The 26,467-nt window shown below is 36.4% G+C and overlaps 1 protein-coding gene across 1 annotated transcript in view; it reads left to right on the forward strand.

Moving 5' to 3' along the window:
- The window catches only part of LOC107573127 (T-lymphoma invasion and metastasis-inducing protein 2-like), a 61,643-nt gene that overhangs the window by 9,848 nt on the left and 25,328 nt on the right, over positions 1 to 26,467 (forward strand). Inside the window, exons 4-16 of the mRNA XM_016259575.1 lie at positions 1,590 to 2,070; positions 2,200 to 2,369; positions 3,689 to 3,913; positions 5,904 to 6,089; positions 6,861 to 7,007; positions 7,718 to 7,762; positions 11,331 to 11,387; positions 12,662 to 12,829; positions 13,278 to 13,382; positions 13,504 to 13,582; positions 13,691 to 13,780; positions 13,972 to 14,184; positions 18,238 to 18,329. Coding sequence (XP_016115061.1) covers positions 1,590 to 2,070; positions 2,200 to 2,369; positions 3,689 to 3,913; positions 5,904 to 6,089; positions 6,861 to 7,007; positions 7,718 to 7,762; positions 11,331 to 11,387; positions 12,662 to 12,829; positions 13,278 to 13,382; positions 13,504 to 13,582; positions 13,691 to 13,780; positions 13,972 to 14,184; positions 18,238 to 18,329 — 2,058 coding nt within the window. The remainder of the gene's footprint in view (positions 1 to 1,589; positions 2,071 to 2,199; positions 2,370 to 3,688; positions 3,914 to 5,903; positions 6,090 to 6,860; positions 7,008 to 7,717; positions 7,763 to 11,330; positions 11,388 to 12,661; positions 12,830 to 13,277; positions 13,383 to 13,503; positions 13,583 to 13,690; positions 13,781 to 13,971; positions 14,185 to 18,237; positions 18,330 to 26,467) is intronic.

A 26,467-nucleotide genomic window follows, 5' to 3' on the forward strand; every position in this document is an offset into this window, starting at 1 on the left:
ATATATATATATATATATATATATATATATATATATATATATATACAGTGTATATATATATTTATATAAAATCCAATTATAAATTAATGTAACTTGGGCAAGGTTTGAAGTTTATTTTTGTTTTTGTCTATTGAATGTCTTAATTGGTGCTGGTCACCAAATTATAAATCCTAACTGTGTGTGTGTGTGTGTGTGTGTGTGTAGTTAGTGGGGTTATAAGGTTGAACAGGTCCTGCAGTCCCTAGATCTCTGTAAGTTTGAGAGGCAAATGTAGTGACCTATCTTTATTGTATATATTTTTTCTTTTTTTGTTTCTTTTTTTCTTTTGAGTTGCTTTTTGTAATTTTGGCGTTTTGAAATAAAATCCCTGAAAGTTGTGCTGAGACCAACTGCCTTTTTTTCTTTTTCCCACTGGTCACATCTTTCACACACATTTATGACTTAAGTGAAAATCAGATCACAATTTATGATAATTTTGTGCTGATATCAGGTTAATCATAACTGTGAAACCATCTAAAATGTATTATTATGAACCAAATGCTTCAGCGCAAGAAACACTCTTAATCATTTTTTACTATTTGACAGCCACAAAGACCTTTTGGTAGAATTCTGATGTACACTGATCAACTGCTAGAACCCTGGTAATATGATATGCATAATCATGTGGCCATGTCAACTTGTTACTTCAACTTTTGCAATTATTGTTGAGAAATATTGAAGTTTACATTCAAATCTCCACTGAATGCCAGACATCAGTTGTAGTTTTACACAGAGTGTTGTTGGCACATCTGAACCCTTGTGTAATTAGTGTCAGCTGCTGGAGATGTGTAGACTTTGAAGAAAGATGCTTGAGAAGGACCCTCCTACTCAGATTTCTTTTGAAGTGTGCTCCTCACTACGAGCAGAAGGGAATCGATGCTCTTACTAAGATTTTTCAAATGACACTCCTTTAAAGAGCATACTGTGTATTCCATGGTGAATGAAGAATGGGGTAAAGAGATGTGCTCATGGCTTTCATTTTCCATAAATTTGTGTAGTATTATGGCGATTTGAACTTGAGCTTACTGTCATACACCAGCAATAACTGACTTGTTATTTTGTTTTAGTTTTCGTATTAGAGGTTGTTGCTAAGGCATAATTGATGCTCAAGTCTCTGTCCTTAAGTATTAAAGTACCTTGTAGCATAACAATTGTGCTATTGACCTGAGGTATAAAACTTAATAACTAGTAGCACAAATGGTATGAGTATTGTAATATTTAAAACAGTCTCAAATCATTCATATTTGAAAAAAAAAAAACATATGTGTTATAATGTATGTGTTAAAGGAGGAGATGGAATACGCTAGTGCATGCCACTTGGAACACCAAGAAACGCATAGCAACAAAAGACTGGCAACCTTAGCATTAACGAGCACCACTTACATTTTCTTTCAAATATAAAAAAAATCTAGTTTGATTGAAATAACCCAGTTTGCAAAAATGAATGAGTAGTGGCTTTAAAAAATTATATTTTGATGATTACAAGTAAACACATTTCAGCATAAATGTAACCTCAGCCTTACAATATTTCTCCTTTGCTGTTGTTGTAGGAGCCGAGATATACTGAGCCCGTCGATTGCTTTGATAGTGGTGTGGATGGCCTCACTGCCGATACCAGTTCTCCCTCTCAGGTCTCCAGCTTTCTGACGGTTCCAAATGGCATACCTCAAACCCACTCTCACTCCCTGTCACGGAATACCCGCAGCGGCTCTGCTGGTGCCCTTCATTTGGGTACCGATGTTTTGCGGCAAAACATCTACAAGAACTTCATGAGGGAGCTGAAGACTAGTCGGCCTCCAGTAGAATGTGGACGAGAAGATTGGCGCGAGAGCTCCTCAGAGGAAATAGAGAGCAATAGTCAAGAAATCCTCGGGTGTCTAGAGCAGCTGGACTTGCTTTTTGAGAAAGAAAAAGGTGTAGTTAGGTGGGCCGGATGGCTATCCTTCAAGCCCTTGCTTACTGTACACAAGGACCGCAAATTAGAGCTAGTGGGGCGTCGGAAATGGAAACAGTTCTGGGTCACTCTAAAGGGTAAGTATGCCATGATTGCTATAACAACCACTGTGATTTACAGTGCCACTCACCTTTGTGCAGTAAGGACACACCATGACTGCTTAAAGTGACCAGAGATGACCAAATTATGTTTTTTCTTTCTTGTAGGCTGCACAATGCTCTTCTATGAGACCTATGGAAAAGCCTCTTCAGAGCCAGAGTCTCCATTCTATGCCATATTAGCAGAGGATGGTGTAGTCCAGGCAGTTCCTGAGCACCCCAAGAAAGAGAACGTGTTCTGCCTCAGTAATGCCTATGGTGATGTCTACCTTTTTCAGGTCAGTTGAAAACCTGAGCTATAAAACTAATGGCCACTTCACACTGAAACCATAAGCAGAGTGGAAGTCGCACAGAAGCTGCACGTATACAGAGCGGAAACAGTACAGTGTTTAAACTTTAAACAGAATTTATTATTAAATAAAAAGCACTGCACACACATTACTTGTCAATAATGTTTATGGTGATATTAACAACCTTATGATATCAAGCATAAACCTAAATGAATAGTTCACCCAAAAATGAAAATTCTGTCATTTACTCACTCTCAGGTTGTTCCAAACCTAAATGAATTTCTTCTGCCAAAAACAAAAGAAGATATATTGAAGGATGTGGGTAACCAAACTGTTGCTGGTTGCCCCATTGACTTCCATAGTATTTTTTTCCCCATACTATAGAAGTCTATGGGAACCGCAACTGTTTGGTTCGCAACTCACATTCTTCAAAATATCTTCTTTTGTGATCAGCAGAAGAAAGAAATGGCGCTTTACCACTGCATGGTATGGCACGGTAAGGTTCACTTTTGGGGGGTTTTCCACTGGATACCATTACCAAAACATGACGTGTAAACTCTGCTGATCACGGATTGGCCGGAGAGAATCGTCACTACCTGCGTCACTGAACTTGCGACACAAACACAAAAGAACTGCTAGATTTAAATCAGTACAGCCAGCGAAGGATCGAACGAGCGCACCTTTTTTTTAACAACCAAAAAGTTTTGTTGTCTGTTGTGGAGGTACAGACGTTCCTCTCGTTGATAGCAGAGGAGCGGATCCAGCGAGAGCTTGATGGGGTGACGCGGAATGAAAAAGTTTTTTTAGGAGTCGTGGTAGTAGAGGCAGTGCAACTATAACGACATGTGAATAATCCCACCCACTCTAAAGCGGTACTGAACTGCAGTGGAAACGCAAACCGTGCCGAGCCGTGCCGTGCCGTACCGATCCAAGTCGTACCACGCAGTGGAAAAGCGCCAAAAGTCATGCAGGTTTGTAACCACTTGAGAGTGAGTAAATCATGACAGAATTTTAATTTTTATGTGAATTATCACTTTAAATGCTTGAAATCTATTTTGTAGACAAATTTAAAGTGGGGTCCAAAAGTTTGAGACATTGAAAATCTAGGCTTGATGATGTAATCTAAACATGGAAATACATACATTTTCAGAACTGTGAAAAATGTAAGACAAAGTAACGTTATATAAAATGAAGTGATTTCTACATTACTAATCAAATAGCCTTTTTTTTGACAATGACCATATTTACAGTAACTTCTATGTATAAAAGATCACATTTCCTTCCCTGTATGTTATTTTCCACTCTAGGCCTCCAACCAAACTGACCTAGAGAACTGGGTAACTGCCATTCATTCGGCTAGTGCATCTTTATTTGCGAAACGCTACGGGAAGGAGGACACACTGCGTTTGTTACATGGACAGATTCGTGGTCTTCTCCAGAAGATCGACATGGACAGCAAGATGAGGAAAATGGCAGAGCTGCAGTTGTCCATTGTTGGTGACCCCAAAAATAGAAAGGCTATTGAAAACCAGGTAAGCAGCAGTTTAATCCAATTTGTCGGAAGTGCGTATAATACTATATGAAGTTCTTTTTTGTTTCAGTCATGCATTTTAATTAATTAGTAATTAGTTCTTAAATTAAATTTGACTGACCATTTTATCTATTTATTCTTTTAGCTTGATATGTGCTTACATCTGAGATAAAGACTGAATTTCTTAGAGACAATGAAGGTGCAGCTGCACATGCAAACATTTGAAGTATAGTGCTTTAACTTAGTCATTATGTTTGCGGATTTGTACTGTGATGTGTATGTATTGAGAAGGTTGGTAATGTGAGAAAGCTCTCCATTTGGTCTGAAACACTGGGATAAATCATTGAGGGCTTTGTCATGTTAAGAGAAGGCATGTTAATCTTACCGCCACATACCGCTTTAGAGGTTGCATGACCCACATAGCTTTATTTGACCAGTGGTATTAGTAGTTTTCCCACTGCCTGATAACAATCAAGTCAGTGCTTCATGGGAACCTCAGGAGCTGATGCAGAGGATAAAAGGGGGAGTTAGAGGGGTGCCAGGCGCTGGATGAGAGACTTGGTAAAGGGGGAAAGGTTAGAATTGTCTGAGAAACTAGGCAACTTTGAAGTGCTGTCTCCACAAATCATTGCCAGCTGGGCAGTTTGAAGTCTCCACTCACCCTCCTTCACCCTTCCTCCTTAACCGAATTATAACTGCTTTTAAGACTATTAAACATATGTCTTTTATATGAAGCAGGGAAAAGGTCAGAGAAAACAATTGAAGATAAATGTGTAGGACTGCACATTTAGAACTGCAATCAAAAATTTTGCCTGTCCAGAAGTAAATATTGATTACCTTAGAAATTAAAATGGAATTCGGCCAGGCTCATGTTATATCAAGTTTACTAGCATCTCAAACTGATCCCTGATCAGACTATGTGAGAACTTTTAATTTATTTATTTTTTCGCCTAAGCAACACAGGTTGATGCTGGATCAAAATTCCTGGGACACAATTAGAACAAATTTCTCAAACAGGCTCCAAAGACTCAGACAAGCCAGTGTGTTCCCAATAGTCTCTAAACTACAACAAACATGCCTTTCTTTTTGTAGTAATGGGTGTATGTTGATATCCAGTGTCACACTTCTGAAAGGCGCTCCTGGGCTAGGGTAAGATTCCTGTGAGTTAACGGTGCAGTGTCTGTCCAGCCTCATTATACTTGTTTTTAATGGTGTGAGGTTGAGTTAGTATGATTTAATAAACCAAAGACCAAGAAACTTTAATGACACAGTATCTCTAAACTCACTGGCAGTGGTATGAATGATGCTGGGAGCCCAAACCAAAGCATACAAACAATGCACAAGAGCAAGTCAATGCAATGTTAATATTTTTTAACCATCGTCGTCAATTATCTATCACTAAATTAAATAATTTGATAGTTTATTTATCAAAAAAAAATTTGAAGAATATAAAATAGCTTTCCCCATTAAAAGAAAATAAACTCCATCATTAGTGTAGACAGGCTTTTACTAAGCACGGCCTCAAAATGGTACATTACTCTAGTTGTTCACATTACATGTCAGTCAGACAATCTCTTCCTGTTTAAGTGGGGGCGGTTCATGGCTGCAATGGGAACCAGACAAATGGCGTTTAGTCAGATACATAACTATGTGAAGACTAGAGTGTTATGTAGTTTCATCTGCAAACTGATAATATTCATAGAGCTGTGAGTAATGACCCGCATGTTCTTTTTCCGTTCCTCATCTGTTTTGTCAAAAGAGCAGATCACTAAATCCAGTGGTTCCCTTATGTTTTTTTTTAAACATACAATAATGGCGATTGGAGAAAAAAACTCCCTTTATGACCTCTCACATCTTAGAGCAATTATAGCCACGAAGATCCTTTACTCATGCTGTTTCTGCCACCATAGATCACAAATGATCATTGTGCAAAGTTTGTCACCTAGTAGATGAGATAAGTTCCGAAGTAACCCTTTTTTTTTTGCGGACAGATCCAACAGTGGGAACAGAATCTTGAGCGCTTCAACATGGACCTTTTCCGCATGCGCTGCTACCTGGCCAGTTTGCAAGGTGGAGAGTTACCCAACCCCAAGAGCCTGCTAGCCACGGTCAGCCGCCCGACTAAAGCTGCACTAGCCCGTCTGGGAATCTTCTCCGTGTCCTCCTTCCATGCATTGGTTAGTAGCCTTGATCAAAAGCTGTTGTAGGATGCTGTTGTTGTTCCAGAAATATGTCTCATTCATTTTCTCCATGAGGATCTCAAAACAATAATGAATTGAATCACAACTTATCAGACTTTGTATTGAAGCAAATAAACTATTTGAATATAATTTGAAGACAAAAGTATTAAGCCAAGAACTACTTAGCAGTGAACTACTCATCCCATGCAGTATTGCAAATTCTTTGATAGAATCAAAACAACATTACAATTTTAAACATTTATTAATTAAATTAAACAATTAAAAATGTTTATTATATTAAAATAAGTTTAAAATACTATGTATTTGTTGTTTTATTGCAAAATGTTCACATATATAAGTTGGATGAGAGTGTAGGGAGACTGACTTGATTGTCATTCGCAATGCTTCATGGAAGCAGGTGGTTGCTGCTCTGCGCTTTTGGCATAATTCACATTTCTATGGTAACAACGACTCTCCTTCTTTCTGATTGATGGCTCAGGACTGTGGGTAGTCTAGTTGTTGACAGGGAATTCAGCTATTAAATTCCTTTTTTAAATGAAGTTGAAATCATTCTGACAGATTTACTGTATATATTATTGTAAAACATTAGTTTAATGAAAATGAATTAGATTTTTGCTTTTTCTCCTGAAATGATCTTATGATAATTGAGAGGAAGCCATTTCCTACACTTAATTTGGAACATTTCATTTCCAAAAATGGAATATTTGCCTAATTACCATTACAGCCAATCTCTTTGTTGTCATACAGATCTGTTCCAGAGATGAAGCTACTATGCGAAAGCGTTCTCGGTCTCTGTCCCACCGTGGTTTCAGTAAGAAAGGGGTATTTTCCTCCCTCAAGGGCCTGGATACTCTTACAAAGCGAGGCCATGAAAAAAAGCCTTCAGTCTCACAGGTACTACACCCACTCTGTCTGATTTAAACAGTCGTGCCTGTGTCATAACACAAGTGCTAGGAAAGTGCATTTGCATATCAATTTTTCTACCTTTTATGTTTTGAAACTCATGCATCACGTTGGTGGGAAATTCCTCCCACAGGTCCAAATAACAGGACTTTGATAAATAAAGACTCTCTAAAGGTAGTAATTACAGAGCTGGCAGGATTAAAAATGTTGATCGTTTTCTCATCTCCTCCTCCTTTCTCAGAAATGCACCAAGATAATAAGAGGGCTATTTTCAGATGTAGAGTTTCATATCTGGTTACCAAATGTAAAGCCTTGAGACACTGATGAAGCTGATGATGTTTCCTCCCTGTTGAGATGCTAATGCACTGTGCTAATAATAGTGGTGAATTAGCAGTTAAGGAACTGCGCTGGGCTGTTTGTTTAAATCTAGAGAGGGTTGACCCATGAGCCGGAGAATTTTATAGATTTTCTGTCATGACTGTGCCCTTGAGCAAGGCATTTAACATAAGGTTGTTGCAGGGGGACTGTCTCACAATTAGAGTACTGTGTGTTGTTTGGAATAAAAAGTGGCATCTAAGTAACTAACTAATGCTTGCATTGTTGAGTCTGTAACACTTCTTTACCACCCAGTAAACCATCTTAGTCTTTATAAAAATGGAAGATCCCTCATTTTGTTTTTTTTATTTTGTCCCTGTCAAAAGGATTTCATTGATTTGAGCTGCTGTTCTTACAGTGGTCTTCCTCAGGTAAGGGATACTAGATTTCTAGACCACAGCTAGTATAACATGGCTCCTTGTAGAAATATAAATGCTTCTTAAGTTTGACCCCCTGTCGTTCTGCTCACAATAGTTATATTAAAAAAAATAGTCCCTCCTCATATTAGGTGTCTTTAACTACAATGTACTTAAGTCAAGGGAAAGAAAAAGTTAGGTATAGTGTACATGGTGTGTTCATGTTGAGTGCTGCTATTGCGGTGGGATATGATTAAGGTTAGGGACATATTTGATCATATGGTTATGTTTAAGTGTTGGTTAATAGGAAGGGGTAGGGCCAACAGTGTAATTACAGATGTGTTTACAGAAATTAATTACAGCTCTAATTGCGTGCAGTTATTTTATAAGAACGATGTAAACATGTATGTACACAATAAGTACATTGTATCAAACAAATGATTTAAATAGAATGACATTTAATATAAAAACTAGTAAGCTGCCTACCTAGAAAACACTTTAAGGCATTAATTTTGGTTTGCAGAATGGCATATGATCTTCTCAAATAAAGCAATTCCAGAATGTATTGCAATGAGCTAAATTCTGAAAAATATCAGTTGAAAATAACTGAATATAAAATTTAGTAGGAGTATGTTGGTGAACCAAACTGGCTCTACTTTGACTAGATTTCCAAGTGATATGATAAAATACCCCTCTAAATCTTCTTATACACCTCTGTAAATGCTTTAATTGACTTTATGTGATTACCTGAAATATTCATAAGGATAACAACTAGAAGGATAATATTGCTGCAGTCTCTAGAAATCTGAATAATCAAATTATTAATTATATTCGTAGATTTTATTCACACCATTAAAATGTTTTCAGAAGAAAAGTACTTCCTCTTCAAACTACCAGTTTTGATCCCGATAACCACTTGGTACATTTCTATTATGGTGGTGACCTTCCCTGAGGTCAATAGCTTCTGGGAAACTATCTTAAAAATGTAGCTTGCTAGACTTAGCCAAAATGAAAGTGATCAAATATTTGCATGACTTACATGCTTTTTTGGTAAGTGCTTTTTCTGGACATTATTTATATGGAAAAATCCATTTCACCACTGAAAATGTGTCTCCGAATGACTTATAAAGTTCATATGCAGTTAGGTTTTCAGTTTTAGAAATCAGCTGTCTATGTAGATGATAGATGGCATGACAAATCATAAGCCTGTTCCTAAGTGACTGTCCTGGTTGTTCCATCTTCATTAATGCACATTCTCATGCATAAAGAACCCAGGGCCAGAAATTAACTAGGAGTCTGTGCAAAAAATGCCACTGAAAGTAATACAAATTCTCCAGATGTGATCCCATAATAAATAAAAAATTTTATTAGTTTTATGTTGTGACATTTAACAAATTTCCTATAATTTTACACTAGGCCTATATAGTTATGAGTTGAGACACTGCAGTGACCATTAAAAAAATTATAATAAACTGTAGTATTTGACATAAATTAACATAACATAAAAAAAAAAGTAACTGAAAATCAATTCCATAGGACAAATTTTGGCTCTTAATAAAAAATGTAATTGTTCATTGTTCACTAAGTGAATCCAGTAGTATCTTAAGTGAGCGAAAGATAAAAAAGTCTCCAGTCACTGACATGAAGTCTCCGTCCCTCCGTAACTGAAAATCAATTCCATAGGACAAATTTTGGCTCTTAATAAAAAATGTAATTGTTCATTTCTGTCACTAAGTGAATCCAGTAGTATCTTAAGTGAGCGAAAGATAAAAAAGTCTCCAGTCACTGACATGAAGTCTCCGTCCCTCCCTGACATGTGTCATGTAATGGGAGATCCAGCTGGCTTGGCTAATGAGCCCCAATTTCATTTCACACCACAGAAGGCAGAGGTGTGGAAACAGACAGAGGGAGAAATGCATTATGAATTATTAAAAGCCGTATGTGGTAAATTGCAGCCTGCTGTACTCTACCTCGCAGCGACACACAGATGGTTGGTATAAGAGCCCTATGCTAGTTGCTAAATATTAAACAGGCCAACCTTTTGCTAAAGACACTGCGGTAGCCATCAAGTGAAAGTGTCTTTTTTGTCTCTTTTCCCCTCTTTGTCTCTCACTGAGTTTTGAGAACATCAATCAGTCAATCACATAGAAGCAAATCATTAGTTCTTCTCTGATAGCAATCCTGTTTAGCTTCTAAAATTGGATCCCCAGTCACTAGGCCCTTCAATGACAACACATACAGTTTCTTTATAAGATGAAATGGGGGGGGGGGGGGTTAATTAATTATTAATCATAATTAGACATGCTTCTTGAGCACCAATCAGCATATTAGAATGAATCCTGCATGTGAAGGATCATGTGACACTGAAGGCTGGAGTAATGGCTGCTGAAAATTCAGCTTTGTCATCACAGGAATACATTTTAAAAATACATGAAAATAGTTACTTTCAAATAATTTATAATACATAATTTTACATAAAATTAGAACTTTTACCAATTTAAATCGTATTGTACTGTAGCAAAGCATTACTTTTCTTACTATATTTTAATCAAGTAAATGCAGCCTCTGTGAGCATTCTTTAAAAACATTGCATTTAAAATGTTAGTGTGTATCATACATTTTCCTTGGTATTTTTTATATTTTTGCCCTGTTTATACCAGTTTATCATCTGTTCCCTTCTATCTGTTCTCATATTCATATTGAACTACATTAATTTTTCCCATTTGTATAAAAATATAAAAACAAGGGCTGTTGAAAGAATAAAATAATTATGAACAATGTGAACTCTCGCTCTCTCTCTCTCTCTCTCTCTCTCTCTCTCTTTCTCTCTCTCTATCTCTCTCTCTCTATATATATATATATATATATATATATATATAAAACTGATATATAAATTCTATACAACTATACAGATATATAGTTTTTGATCTTTATTAACTTACTGTCTTTTTGATTTTACTGTTTCTTCAGCTTGACCGATATTAAGTTTGCTCTTGGTGTGAATAGACAATTCATCTGTGCGTCATTTTGTTTATTTGCATTATGCTTGATGTGAAAAGGCCTCAAAAATGTTTCTCATTTCACATGCAAAGAGGTTGTTTACATTGAAGTCTTCGAGGCAAATCAGCAAAAAAAACATCTTGTCTGTTTCTAAGGCTCAAGGAGAGGATGGGAAAAGGAAAAGGAAATGGAAATATTAACATTATAAGTGGGCCTCAGGGCCTATAGCTGACCATCCATGCCATGGCCATATAAAAGACTTACAGATGAGGAACATCACAAGCAATCTGTCATAAATAAGGCTCCACAAAATTATGAATTAGAGATTAAAAGTCTTGTATTAAACATTCAGCATGACCGTTCATCCTACTAACCATTATAGTGCTCTTTAATTCCAGTAAAGTCTCAAAGCTTTTGTTTAAGATCAAAATAGATTCACTACAGGAAATTTGCTTGGCTGAAGTTTTATTTAGAAACAAAATTATAGTTTGTCTGGTGCAGTGTTTGTAACCATGGCTCTGTTCCGTCTGAGAAACTATGACTGCAGAGACTGCAGTGATTTGTTTTTTCCCTCTTGTTTTAGGTCTTTGACACTGACGGTGAAGGGCATCTAAATACTATTCCTCCTTGTAGTTTTGAGGTACGTTACTTTGTTTTTACAGAATGCAGAGTCCTTCCAGTGGACAAAGCTCAGGTTTACTTGGTTATATGTTAAAAGTACATTTGTAAAACCGATATTGATGTACCCACACATTTTACATATATAAATGTATTAGTGATGTCTTTTTGTTTATCATGCATGTATAAAAATTATTTATTGTGGCTGATAGATGCTCACATTTTGATTGGTGGTGAGCTGTGGTGCTAGTTCAGAAGACCCTTGCCCTGAACATGAAAAGAACAAGTGTTCACATCAGTTGATTTAGAGACAAGACTGGATTGAGCCACATGTACAATTTGTGATTGCTTATACGTCTCTGAAAAACTGTCCATGGTTCCTCACTGTATGCCACTTCAGTAATCCATGGAGACCAACACACCAGTATTGCTAAGAGACCATGTTAAAGGATAGCGGTTATTCTAGACAGCAAGAGTCTTTTCTTCATCATTCCAGCTTTAGCATTCTGGGTGGAGGTTAGCTTCCATAAATGATTTTTCCCAATTTGGAGAGGAAAGTCTGGTGCTGAGAGCTACACACACTGAGGAGTGTGAACTGGGCGGTTGCCCTTGGCTGCTCTGTCGGAAAGTTGACCGTTACTGTGGTAAATGAATGCACACTCATTCTACTGCTGGTCAGGGTTTCATTCGCACCACTCGCTGGACAAACAGAGGTTTATACAACTTGTCTTAGGTCACTCTGTTTCCCTTGCTAAAAAAAGCCATTATTTCATTGAGTGAAATGTGTGGATGGTCTGTACCTTTGGAACTGAGACGTGACATGTTTCCTCTGGTGTGTGTGTGTGTGAAGGTGGATAGGCATGTTTGTTTCCGACACTTTAAGACTTAATCTCCACTGAAAGAACCACGGTGTGTTTTGTTTTGAGTGACACATCCTTAAACAAGCATAAAATGATGCCACTAAACGTCATGATGCGAGTCATGGAACAAGTCCGTGTCAAATGCTTTAGTTTTAGATAGTCAATCTTTGAATTTGTTATGCTCGTCTATGAATACCTTGGTTTCGCTATAAATGCATCTAGATCAGAGAATTGTGTTTTAGGATTTATAAGTAAATCGTATAACATCTGTTATTTAGTCACACCAATAATAAATAAGGAAATACAATAAAGTGTTATAAATAGGTACTAACCAGGGAATAAAGTAATATTCAAAAAGTCATTGCATTTGACCTGATTCAGTATTATTTATTTATTTATTTTTAATCTTTGTCATCCTCTCGATTTTCTTTCACAGCGGTTAGGTAGTTTGGCTAATGTTTACTCAATCATGCCACCTGAAGGCAGCCAATGGGATTGCAGCCAGGAAAACATAACATGCATCTATATGCCGAATTACCAGACTGTTACTGTTCTTCTGAAACCTCATCACACCGTCACGGATGTCTTGGCTGAGACCTGCAGGGTAAGATAAGTGCATTCCAAAAAGTCCACTTCTTTATTTTAAAGAGTCAGCGTAGTGTTCAGATTAATTACCTTGATGTACCAACACACCCATTTTGATTTGTCAACTGTTTCATTGTTTCTAATTGTTTTACACATGTGCCTGCTATGTCAACGCAGACACATAATTATGTTTGTTTGTGGTATCATACTTCTCTGCTGAGATCACCTGAGGCTATGGGTGTCATTATAATAGACCGCATCTATGGAAATTCATTAATAGATGACATCTTGCTCTCTGCATGACAGCTGTGTTAGTCTGAATCTACGACAGCAGGCTGACATTGCTTCAGCAACTGGCTTTTACCACACAAATTAGTTTCACACTTTTTTTTTTTGTTTGTTTGTTTTTGATAGAGGTCTCTTATGCTCACTAAGGCTGCATTTCCTTTTGCATTTCCTTTTCTTAGCTCATGGGCCTGGACCCTAGCCTACACTGCTTAAGGCTGAGAAGATGTGTAGGAGACAGGATGGAGGTATCAACTCCATCAACTGATGAGCTCCTGCAGGACTTGGTAAGATATTGATAATGGCAAATGCTTGATGTGCAGCAGCTGGATCACAGCCCAGTTTATAAAAGGCAGAGTTGTTGAACTGCATGATTGCGCACTTATCAACACTTCTTTCTCACCCTAGTCATATGACGAATTGGAGGTCAGCCAGCTGAATGTCTACACTCTGCACATGTCTAGACCTAGTCTAACTGGAGACTTTGGTAAGCAAGCCATTGCAAAGGGGAGATTTAAGTGGCTGTTTTTATACTCATGGGGACTGATGGCACTTTATGATGTGTTATGATAGGTTTTTTTTTCTTGTCCTCAAGGCTTTGCTGTTACAGGCTATGTAGACAACCTGAAAAACAGCCATATCGTTGTCAGAGAAGTTCTCCCTGATGGGCTTGCTTTCAGCGAAGGTACTTCTGCTTGTGAAGTTATAGCTTTTATCCCTGAAGATAGGTTACATTTATTTGGATATGTTAGAAAAACCTTTTTGATATTTGAACAAAGACCAAAAGATCTTCTCATATCGTTTTTACATATTGCCTTTTGAAGGGCATTATAAACTTTGTTTCCTTGTACTCCTGTTGTTTTATATAACTGATAGGTCTGAGGCCTGGTGATGAGATCATGGTTTTAAATGGTTGTGAGGTGTCTTCTCTGGACCTGGCTCTGATACAGCCTTTATTCAATGATCAGAGTCTGCAACTGACTGTGAAACGTCATCCACCCTCCATTCAGCACAATACAGATACAGCAAACACACAGTCTCTGCGCAGGGTTAACGTCCAAAACCACCAAAGAGCCAAGTCCTCAACAGGTACAAGACACACATGTACACATGAGTGATTCAGCGGAGCATTTTATTCCAGAAAAATGTTTGATGTCTGTGTGTGCAGCTAAATTTTTGTGTCCGCACATGTGCGAGAGATTTCAAAACAAAGATCCGCTAGGTAGTGTGCTCGTGCTGAACGTGCCCATCCACAGTCCAGGGTGTATACGTACTTGCTCAGCTGTGCACTAGACAGAGCGTAACATGTGAAATGAAGTATACCGTAAGTTAACTACATGGATTTACAGCTCCAAAATCAGCGCAACATTTCGACCAGTCAGGACTTCATCAGACACGATACCCTTGTGGAGTGAGATGCATCTGAACCCAATTTGGGTTTTTGGATGTGTACTCCATTTTTATTTTATTTTATTTTTTTACTATATGAACATAGGTTCCGAGTTATAAAATTTAGTGCTACCAACATCACTAAGCCCTCTCATTCACCTCCACACAAACTTACGTAAGCAGTCCAATTCACTAATTGCAAGCTTACGAGTCAGTTCTCTGCTTATATAGTTCTGTGCTGCTCTTTTTTATGTAGTTGAAACATATGGAAATAGAAACACAGCAAATACATTAGGTACCCACATTTCTCACCTGCATGACAGCTGGTGAGAAAGAGGAGTATCACTTTGTTGCTGACGTTATACTGCTTTTTAACATGATGTGGTCTGTTGACACAGTGTTACTATCGTATTCTCTCTGTTCAGGTCCACAATACGGCACTAAAACTAACATGCTGCAAAATGAATAAGTTTAATATAATTTTAATGTCTGAGAAATTGTATTTGATCCTGGTTTGTCATCTCGGCATTGCTGCAGTGTTGAACATCAGATGACATCCATTTCTAAAAATAAAAGAAATGGATGTCATCATTTTTTTTTAATCGAACATGGCCTAAATATACTGTATCTTTAACTTGTTATGCATTCAAGCTCACTGTTGAAGACATTTGACACTTGTCACACCTCACTTGTAAACTTCCTCCCCAAATTTCCTTCCACTGACTTCCTCAAACTGGACTGTCGTCTGTACTGACTCAGTCATTTATAAAAGTGATAAACAGCAAGCAGTCTATATACTGTGAACAGGAACAGTGTTGCGAGCTGGTTTTGAACCCTGGCTACTTTTGTCCTTGCATGGTAGGTGTCTGACAGAATGAACATCACAGCACATTTGTTGCTACATTGAATTATTCTTTTGTATTATAAGTGATTCTAAATTACGGAACATGTTTCATGAGCAGTGAGTATTGTGGTTTTCATGTATAGAGCACTGGTTACTTGAGAGTGTTTTGTAAGCCAGAATTTTTTTTTTTTTTATATAATATCTGTTAAAGGTTTGTGTCCCACTTTATATTAGGTGTCTTAACTACTATAATTAAGTTATAAATTAAGTGCTAACATCTTATATGCGTTATGAAGTTAAAGACACCTAATAAAAAGTGGGTCTAAGGTAATGTATTGCAGTATGTATAAATATACCGCTATATATCTTTCATTTCTTACTATTGGTTCATGTCTAAGTCAGTACAGATTACTTCAGTAGTATCTGCTGACTCTACATTATTGATTATACAAAATCAACCTAAATGTTTTACTTGGAAATGCATGATGGATAAATGAACAAAATTGCAAGACGCTTCAGTGTGATTGTTAAAAATCCACAACAAAGGCTAAAAATGAAAACGTTTGCATCAGTCGTTTAGCATTTCTTGGCAGCTCTTCAACTACCAAACCTGTTTAACAGTTCAGGCGACAAAATTAGACATTTCATTTGTTTCTAGGAACCACATTTTAAAACGCTCTTCCTTCCATCGAACCACCTTTGCACACAAGGAAATATGTTTACTATTCTCGATCCTCACTTAATTTTGTCACCTGTATATTAAAGAAATTAAGCCACAGCTAAATAGGTACTGGCATAGCTTGACACTTGAAATTATTTGGATTGTAGGTTGTGCATACCAGAAAAGGAAGTTTAAAGGGGAGGTGTAAAAATTGTATAATTAATAATAATTAAAAATGCGTGCAGTTATGCATAATTTATTATTATAGTCAGTACATGCAACGTGTAACATGGACATTGTAAAATATAGTGTTACCCAAAACTTTAAGTGGACCGATCAGATTTAAACAAGTTGATTTCTGTCATAGTGTCTGCAACTAGCTGCGGACACGTGCTGTGACCTCTTGTTGCATAAAACTTCAAATGCAACAATCTTCAGTGATCTTGTAGTGTGCGCTTGGCTATAGGGGCTTCAAACCAATATGCAAAGTGGGTGGTTGAGATCTTTAGTGAAACTGATGCTGTCTGACTGCAAGCCAAATCACATAACTACTGCATTATGTATCCCTAACACAATGCATCAGATTGCTCATAATACAGCAGGCTGAAAAAAGAAATGGGAATATTGCATCTTTAGAATAAAGAGGTATATTAGCACACTTGTCAAGAACAAAGGTGTAGTTTCTATCTGTCATTTTTAACACAAAAACATGGTTAGTTACTTAGGATTCAGTTAGTTACCCATGGATTAGTTTCTTAACGTGAAATTTACCTCAGTGGCTTAAACGTAAACCTTATGTGATGCTTTCGCTTAGGCCACACCGACAAACTCTGCCTATGCTTGAGTGCAGCTTCATTGTAGTGTGAGTAATAACTCTACATTTTTTTATAATCAGGGTTTTCATTAGATATATAAAAACACATGTCCTCTATATTTTCTGTAATAAATGCATTTCCACACTCACAGTTAAAGAGAATACAAGGACGTACAATGGTTTTCCTGTGTAGATGTTTGCAGTAAGCCTCTGTTCCTGTCATTGAAACCCTCCTTAAAACTTCATTTAGCAACATAGAGCGCAACCGTAAAGCAACAACTTGCACAACCATCAAGAATCTGAAGCATCAAGAAGCTGAAAAATGATATAAATTACAGACAGTTTATGGTTGAAGATTATAGTCTGCACAGTTAAATTTAATACAGATAAATCAAAATAATCAAAAGTGCAGGAATAAGAATATTTTTACCTATTCATTTCATCTTAGACAAGACAACGGCAAGCTTTTTGGCATTTTGTTTGTGTTTTGATCATCTCTGTGCTTTATTAACAAAATATGAAGTCAGTTTACAAGACATTCAAATTTCATTCATGTAGCATTTCCCATTTGGTGTTATTGGCCATGTATGACATTTGTCTCAGAACTTTTCTGCCAATGTCAAATGTGTAAGCAGCCAAAGCTGACATTTTTAGCATTACATTAAGCAGTGCAACTGTTTCAGCTGTGTCAATAAAAAGAAACGCATCGGGTACTAAAGGTATACCTTTAGAAATATTTTTAATGAATATGCAACTGTTTTCATTGTCATCTAGTAATGGCTGCAGAAAATTAGGCTTTTCCATAACACATAAAACATTTATTTATATATATATATATATATATATATATATATATATATATATATATATATATATATATATATATATTAAAACAAACATTAAAACTTTACACTGTTTCACACATAAGACATTTGCAGCATTGTTGCAGGAACTTCTGGAGGCGCTGTAGTGCCAGATATGTTGAAGCCATTAGAGAAAGATTTTAGGTAACTGCACAGAAGTGAGAAGAGCACTATACAATTACTACTGAGACAATCTGCTCTGCTTGATTTTCACCAAAAAATGTGACGCACTTGGCGTTAGCAAAAGGCACTAGCATAGAGATCCCATGAGAAGTCTCATAATTGCGTTGAGAGAGAAATTTTGGTTTTGGCCCAGGTTCTGCTTTTTGTTTAAACATTAAACATTTATTTGTGTGTGTGTGTGTGTGTGTGTGTGTGTGTGTGTGTGTGTGTGTGTGTTTTACTCCATATAGTAAAGTTTCTGCCAATTCAGATTTTGGAACTGGTGAATTGAATGTGGTAAATTACTTGCCAAATCTCTACAATTCTAATACAGTGCTGCAAACAGTTTTAGTATTAGCATCTTTACTTGTGTATGTGACATATTACATAAAGATTTCTTTCTCCTCAGATGTATCCTGTGTGGCAGAAAACTTAGGCTTGGCTGTAGATGATGGTCTTCAGAATCAATATCACAACCATCGAACAGTTCAGCACAGCAAGGTAAAGAATAATCCAAGTCTGTTTTTATCTATTTCTTCAATTCCACAAATGTTGATGGTAGTGATGGGCAGATTGATCCTGAATTATTGATACTTACTATAATGATGTATCGAAAAGATTGATCCTCACATAAAAATATTGATTCTAAAGTGCATTTTTAATCATTAATTGTATTAATTTAGCAAGAAATTCTGTGCATAAAGTAAGGTTCTAAGTGGAAAAATTGTGGAATAGTTGTGTAGGGTAGAACTATTTCTCCTGCTCATCAGAACATATGCAAATGCCAAAAGACCGAACCAATCAATCACAGACAGCGTTCGCTGCTGACGCTTCACTCACAGTGCTTGTTCAAATAGGGCCGCATTTCCCAAAAGCATCAGAAGCATAAGTAGATATTAAGAAACCATTGCCAGCACTGGTCTCCACGATCAGCTTTGGCTCACGATGCATTTGGGAAACAAAGCCCAGATCAATGCTTATCAGATGACAGAGAAACAATCTGGAGTTCAAATTGCACAACTGCTCAAAATGTTGATGTCAGTAAGATTTTTTTAAAGGAAATTAATACTTTTATTCAGCAAGGATTCATTAAAATGATCAAAAATGACAGTAAATGCCTTTACTTTGTTACTATATATATATATATATATATATATATATATACATACAGAATGTATTTCATTTCATATAAATATGTTCATCAAATTTATCACGGTTTCCACACAAATATTAAGCAGCACAACTGTTTTTAACATTGATAATTCTTTAGAAAGGTTTCTTGAGCAGCAAATTATATTAGAATGATTTCTGAAGGATCATGTGACACTGAAGACTGGAGTAATGATGCTGAAAATTCAGCTTTGATCTTTGATTTAAAATATATTAAAATATAAAATAGGTATTTAATTGTTATATTACACAATATTGCTGTTTTTACTGTATTTTTGTTCAAATAAGTGCAGCCTTGGTTAGCATGGTTAGAAACTTCAAAAAAGTTACAAAATCTTACTAAACCTAAACTTTTGAACTGTATAGTGTACATGTAATATTTATTTTAATTAGGCTAGTTTGTGCAAGTAAATTTATTGAAACTTGTTAAAAGTTCAAATGGATTGTGTTATGTTCTGTAATTGCTATTAATAAATGTCAGAAAAAAATATGCTAAAGTTTCACCTTTAGGGGTACAACAGCCTGGCAGTCTTTTACAAAGTATTTGTAGTAAAACTGCAGTAACCACAAATTTACCATGGTTTACACAGGAACATTATTTTAACCATAATATTTGTTGCAAAAACCATGGTAATAAGGATAATAATAATAATAATAATAATAATCAATTTTAGCACTTATGTAACACCATGGTTATTTTTCATGAGGTAGGGCCTACCCTCAAAGGCACACCTTTGTACCTTATCTACCCTTAAAGTGTGTGTACTTGTATGGTACTTTTAGGGGTAGAGAAGGTGCACCTTTGAGGTTACTGCCCCAGTAAAGAACTAAAATACAATTGTAGTCCATTTTATTTCTGACAGTGTAAACAAAACAAAAAAAGGCCACAAAAAAAAGGCTTTCAAATATAATGTTAAGTGAGTATAATTACTAATTTCTCTTGTTTTAATAATTTGTAAGATCAGTTGAGTTTAGAGGTATCGATATCGAGGATACTGGGCTTGAAAATATTGGTATCGGATCAAAAATAAAATAAGAGGTATTGCCCATCCCTAACTAATGGCATATTGGAGTGCCTATAACGGTTGATATACGGATTGAACTTAGTGTCTGGTTTGTTTTATGGATTCGCAGTGTAGTACACATTTATGTGCTTGTTCATTCCGATGTTTATGTGCATATCCTTTTGTGAGGTTTTGCTTGCATCGTGGGATGCTCACAGATGTCCCCACAATGAAAACCGATCAATAAACATGCTAAATAGTGTTTTAGATAACACTTTATTTCGATAGTCCACTTTAGACATTCTATTAACAGTAAGTAACTTTGCAACTACATGTCAACTAGCAGTTAGCAGAGTATTAGTAGACTGTCTGCTTAATATCTTCTAACACTTTCTTTGTCAACTTATTCTACTAACCCTAAACCTACCCTAAGTCTACTCTGAGAGTTAGTAGACATGTAGTTGCAAATTAATGAGAATTAGTTGACATGTAGTTGACATGAAGTTACAAAGTTACTTATAGTTAGTAGAATGTCTAAAGTGGACTATCGAAATAAAGTGTAACCGTGTTTTAATATCTAATCGTTTTCTGTGAGAGTTCATATGAAACAGTAGGATTAGCATAATATAAAACAATAGAAGCCCATGAAAAAAATCCCCACAAGATACCAAAAACAAACGTATGTGCATGTGTGTGTGTATTTTGAGCAGCAGCTGCATTGTCAAAGCTTGTCTGCCAGTGTTCGTTATCACTTAGTAATTAGCCTCTTCATGGATCTTTGGCCTTCACACTGCTTGCTTATTACTGTAAACCGCACAAGATCTTGTATTTATGCTGAAGGCTAAGCACACAAAAACATAAGAGTTACAGAAAAACTCCTCACATGCTGGGCTGAAGGATGTCATAGACCGCTCAGAGATGCATGTATGTTTTTGTATACTGACAGTGCTTTAATAGTGCACGAGTTCTCCTTGAATTCCATCACTTCTGTCCATCCATTTATCTCAGTGAGGCCTTTTTTTATTTGTCAAACCAGGACCCCATTTTTGTACGTTCTTTTAATACAGACGTTTTAATACAGGTTTAATACAGCCAATTTGAATGCAATTTTAATACATTTCTGTTAGTTAAATCTGTCCAAATTATTATGAAATGTACATTCCAAGGGTCATTTCTTTCATTATATTGTCTATAATCGTCATACTCAAAACCCTTGATTCTTTGAGTTGTTGTAAGAATGAATTCCATTCTTCACACGTGTAAAAAGCAGTCCCAAAACAACAAGAAACAAGCGTTTACTTGTTACTTTACATGTTACTCTGTTGTCATTGTGTTGGAGCTGTTAATATAACTAGTTAAGAAGCAAACTTTTCAGATAATTTACCGGATCATACTCTCTAAAAAAAAAATGCTGGGTTATGTTTTGTTATTTTTACTCAAATGCTGGGTTCAGCCTGTTGGATCATTTTATTGGGTTATTGTTAATATTTTTTACCCAGGTGCTGGGTAGTTTTTCTGTAATCAATCAATTCTCAATACAAATTATGAATCCCCTCACATACCTACCCAGCGCTGGGTCAGTGTAACCCAATGTTGGGTAGTCTGTGCCAAACTGGTTACATTTGTCAGTGATCATTTTGTGTTCTGTCCTGAGAGAAAATTTGACTGACAGGAAACTTCTTGAATGAAATTAAGGTATGTATTACATTAATCCTGTCAAATTATTACTGTATAGGAAAACGTCTGTAGTCTCACATTTTTCCTTTTTTGTTTAAATGTACGTCTTAGCTAACGTCTGCTTGGAACACTAGCCTTCTCCAAATGGAGCATTTATCTAATCTACACTCAAAGCAAATGATGCACTGGCAAACATGGAAGTTTCACCTCTGGCCAAACGCCCAACACGACACGACATCGCTTTCTATCATGTAACAAAGTTTCCGTGTGCTCCACTGACTACAATAGGAGCGCTATTGATCTAGTGCGCTAGCACTAGTGGTCACACTATGCGTTTGACAGGTTGAAACTTAAATGTCTGACAGACAAGATGGCATGAGGTAAAGCCAAATGGGTGCCCTAAGCAGGATTGTATTGTTGTGCCCTCCTCCCTCAAATATTATGGAAGTGAAAAAAAACCCCACCTACTATAGGGGTCAAAATAGAACTTTAATAAAATATAAAAGTAAATAAATAAATTGTATTATTTACAAATTGCAAGCTCAGACAGTTACCTATGGCTATGACTTTATTAATACAGTTGTCTGATTGATTTTATAGTCTCAAGCATTCACACAAATCATGCAAAAGAAAATTAAGCAGCTTTACTACGATAAAACCATGGTTAATTTTTGTAAGGGAGAAATTTTTTGTTGAAGAAATTATAGAGGCTGTGTCATCTATAGCAAAAAGGTGGCAAAAAATGAAAGATTAAGTGGATATTTGAATTAAATGTTTGGTCAATAGCCTATTAAACAAGGATTTGATTGTCCCAAGTGTAGCAGCAGCAATTACATGGCAATTAATTGGTAATTAAACACATTCAGCTGTGTCCTTCAGCACAAAGCCTCTGTGGGTGAACAATTGCATCGTAGTTTTTACTATATAGTGTATTCTAGTTTGAAACTCTGTTTGTACTCTACTGGCATCTAGGACAGAAACAATCCACTTCAAACAAAAGTGTTTTGTTTTTCCCCAATTCTCTCAATTGCTCCTGTTTTCTAAATTCTGGCACTGTGTCTTCATCTGCCATAAAGTGATGGATAAGGAAATTAACCTTATTTATGGGCAAAAGGGCTGTAGTATCTGGGAGGGATCTTTAATATCAAGCTGTGATCTTGCTCAACTTTTAAGTTTACTTCATTAGCAGAAGTGATTTGACAAGACATGCTTGAAGTTGGAAAGTCTTGATCATTCCAAAAATATATCTTTGGCTGCAAAAACGTATACACACAGCCAAGCAGTGTTCTCAAAAGCCAGTTGGGGAGCTACCCTGTCATTTCCAACTATACCAGACCCTCAGTGTTTACCATTGAACTAGGGGGATGGGAATGACTAAGCCTGTCGGTCAGCATATGGCTGAGCTGACTATTAATCTGGGTTTATTTAACAGTCCTGTACACAGCCAGAGACGGGGAAGAAATCCATAGAAGAGGAACAACTAACACTACCAGCACTGCCCATGGGATGGGGTCAGCTCCAATGGCAGAGCAGACCAAACGGGATGCCAGGCCATGCATCTACCTCACCTTGCTCATTGAGCTCTGCCTCTGTGAGCACTCGCCAATCGAGGTTCTCTGTTCCTTCCTTGCCATTCTGGCCCGACTGTGTCAAGGAAGGCAAGGACATCTTCCTTAACTCAACCCTTCTCACTCTCCATCGGCTGCTCCAGAGCAAGCTGGCCCGACTACTGGAGGATATTGCTTCCTGCATTGCCTGCCAGAATGTTGCTGAGGGATCAGTTTTCATGGTACCAAATGCTCATATATTTAGATGAGGGGGGGATTGACTTCTATTCAGTTTTTACCAAATAATTTTGGCCTGTTGATTGCATTGGTGTTGATATCTGAGAAATCCACTTAAGAATTAACATTGCTTAATTAACATCGAGTTAACACCACTTTCTTATTTTCACTGTAATTGGGCACATTATTTTGACATTGGGTTTCATTATTAAAACATGCTTGAAAAAGTCAGTGGATAATGAAGAATAATAATGAATTAAAATGTGCACTATAGCACATAACTGCAAGTGCCGTTTGGATTGCCTGGCTATCCACGTCGATTTATGTGTGTGTGTGTGTGTGTCTTTATTTATTGGGCTTTAAAAAGAAGATGGCTACATGGCACAATTGCTGTAACCTCAGGGATGAATCACGGCCTGTCAGAGCTCTACTACAGCGTGACAGGACATTTTCCTCTGAGCAATGGCCAATGCTTTCTCCAGGGACATTACATCCTCTTGGCTTCCCATACATTTTTATTTTCAGTGGTGGACCGTAACGAAGTAGTTTCTTCGTTACTGTACTTAAGTACATTTTTCAATTATCTGTACTTTACTGGAGTAGTTTTATTTTGAGTAACTTTTACTTTTACTTCATTACATTCCAAAGCATAAAATCGTACTTTTTACTTCACTACATTTCATAAAACTTATCGTTACTCCTTATAATATATCACGTGCTCCGAGACGAAGAAGCGGTGTCTGATTCATGAACAAACTGATTCTTTTCAATGAACCTGTTAAATCGGTTCGCAAATCTCACCAAACGATTCATTCACGAATTGGAATGATTTGATTGCAGCTGTTCTCGAGTCGAAAAACTCACTGATTCAAATGATCCGTTTAGTGCGAGTCTCCAGTAAACTGAATTCACAAGTAAGAACCGGGATATCTTGTGAGCGCGCATGCGACTGATGCTGCTATTTTAGGATTAATTATTGTAACTGAAAATCATATTTAGGTCAAAGCTGTCAGTTGTTTGTGAACATAATCTGCTGTAAAGGGTGATCTGTTTAAGCCCACTGAAATGCTTGAATGCAGACACATCAACATCAGAGTCTCTATGTTTTAGGTAAAAAAACACAGATTAAATAAAATAACTCATGCACGTTCATCTTCCCCGCTGCTGTAATGTTAGCAGTTTTACTAAAATGCTATGCATTTAGCCCTATGTGACATCTGTTTTTATATTGTTTGTCAGCACACATAGCCTAAATTACTATGTATGTGGATTAGGGGTGCAACGGTTCAACTTACTCACGGTTCGGTTTGTATCACGGTTTTAGAGTCACGGTTTCGTTACGGTTCGGTATGTGCTTGGGAAAAAACTATATGGTCAAATAAAAATAAAAGAAAATAAGAACACAATCTAACTGCAAGTGAAAGCACAAATAAATACAATAGAGCAAAGATACAAATAAATAAAAAAATTTAGGTAGGTCTAACATTAGTTTTTAGGTACAGAAATTGAATAATCAAATGTAAAATAGCATTGCATATTTGACTGTATTAAGATTAATCCTTATTAAAGTTACAAACGTTATTCAATCAAGAGCAGTGAGTGATTTTCGTGTTGTTGCTGTTTGATTAACATTAAGAAAGTGCTGTCACTTTAAGAGAACGCACTGATCCAGTGCACTGATACTGTATGTTCAGCCGACTATTATAGGCGCGTTTCCATTACAGATTTGCGCAAAACTTTGGCGATATTTTCTGAATGTCGATAAAAAAGTATTGTGAAATGACGGCGTTTCCATTAACCAATGTTGCACCCCTAATGTGGATCAACTAGCCGAGTAGACAAATATAAATGTTTATTCATAACCATGCTGAAAATAAGTCAATGTTAGCTGATGCTAAATGTCTAGCTAACAAGCTTGCTGGTGCTAAATTGAGGTAATTAAAAAAAAATAATAAAGTCCAAATATTTTTATTCAACCACCTAGATAGATTACATCTGAGGGGAAAAGAAAGGATGTGATGTTCAGAACATGGTAACTACAGTAATTATCAAAGTGGGAAGTGATTTGTCATTTGGCCAGGGGTGTGTTTACACCACAGACAAGGTTTGAGAAGGAAAAAATCATTATGAAAATCTAATTATATTTTCCTTATTATATTCATTATTTCCGTATTGGTTCTTTTGCGAAAATCCCAGGTATTTTGAGCAGTAGGATTATAAAAAAATATATGCCAATATAAAATTAAATGATAAAAGTAGCCTATATAAAACTGCAAAATAAACATTCATCTATCGGTACTTTTTACTTAAGTACATAAAAAAAATCAAGTACTTTTGTACTTTCACTCGAGTAAAATTGAAAACTGAGTAATTTTACTTTTACTGGAGTAATATTTTATTATACGGATCTGTACTTTTACTCAAGTACTTGATTTGTGTACTTCGTCCACCAGTTTATTTTATTATGTTGTATAAGCAGCACTCTATGCAAGATCCTGTTAGTCTGGGTTTCCAGGAATTAACACAGTAAAATGAGTATGTCAGAATTTAAGTGCTGCAAGAGTTACTCGCTGTTTGTTGGTGGTGACTTGTTGAAGAGGGGAGTTAACATTAGTTTAACGCCTTGCCCACAGAATATGCCAAATGAGGGTAATCCTTCTCTTGGCAAACGTAGAAATAGAAATTACATAAACTGTTGGTCCCAAGCCAAGATTAATCATATTTAATTGTATATAATTGTATTGTCCAATGTAATCTCATGAGTATTCCTGTGTATTTTATGCAAAGGGTGGTTCTTTACTTACATTTGCATTAACAATGAAACCTATAAAATTGACATTGACAGTATCTAAAAAGTAAATTATTTACATATGAACAACTTCACGGACATACAAATTAATCTTTGTGAATACTGAAATTGTGGCATTAACATTTTAATTATCAGTTACTGTATATCACTGTTTTCAATTTCATTTATTAAACGCAGTTTACTTAATATGTAAGG

This window comes from Sinocyclocheilus grahami, unplaced genomic scaffold (assembly GCF_001515645.1).
Source record: "Sinocyclocheilus grahami isolate Dianchi unplaced genomic scaffold, SAMN03320097.WGS_v1.1 scaffold1872.1, whole genome shotgun sequence".
Lineage (NCBI taxonomy): Eukaryota > Metazoa > Chordata > Actinopteri > Cypriniformes > Cyprinidae > Sinocyclocheilus > Sinocyclocheilus grahami.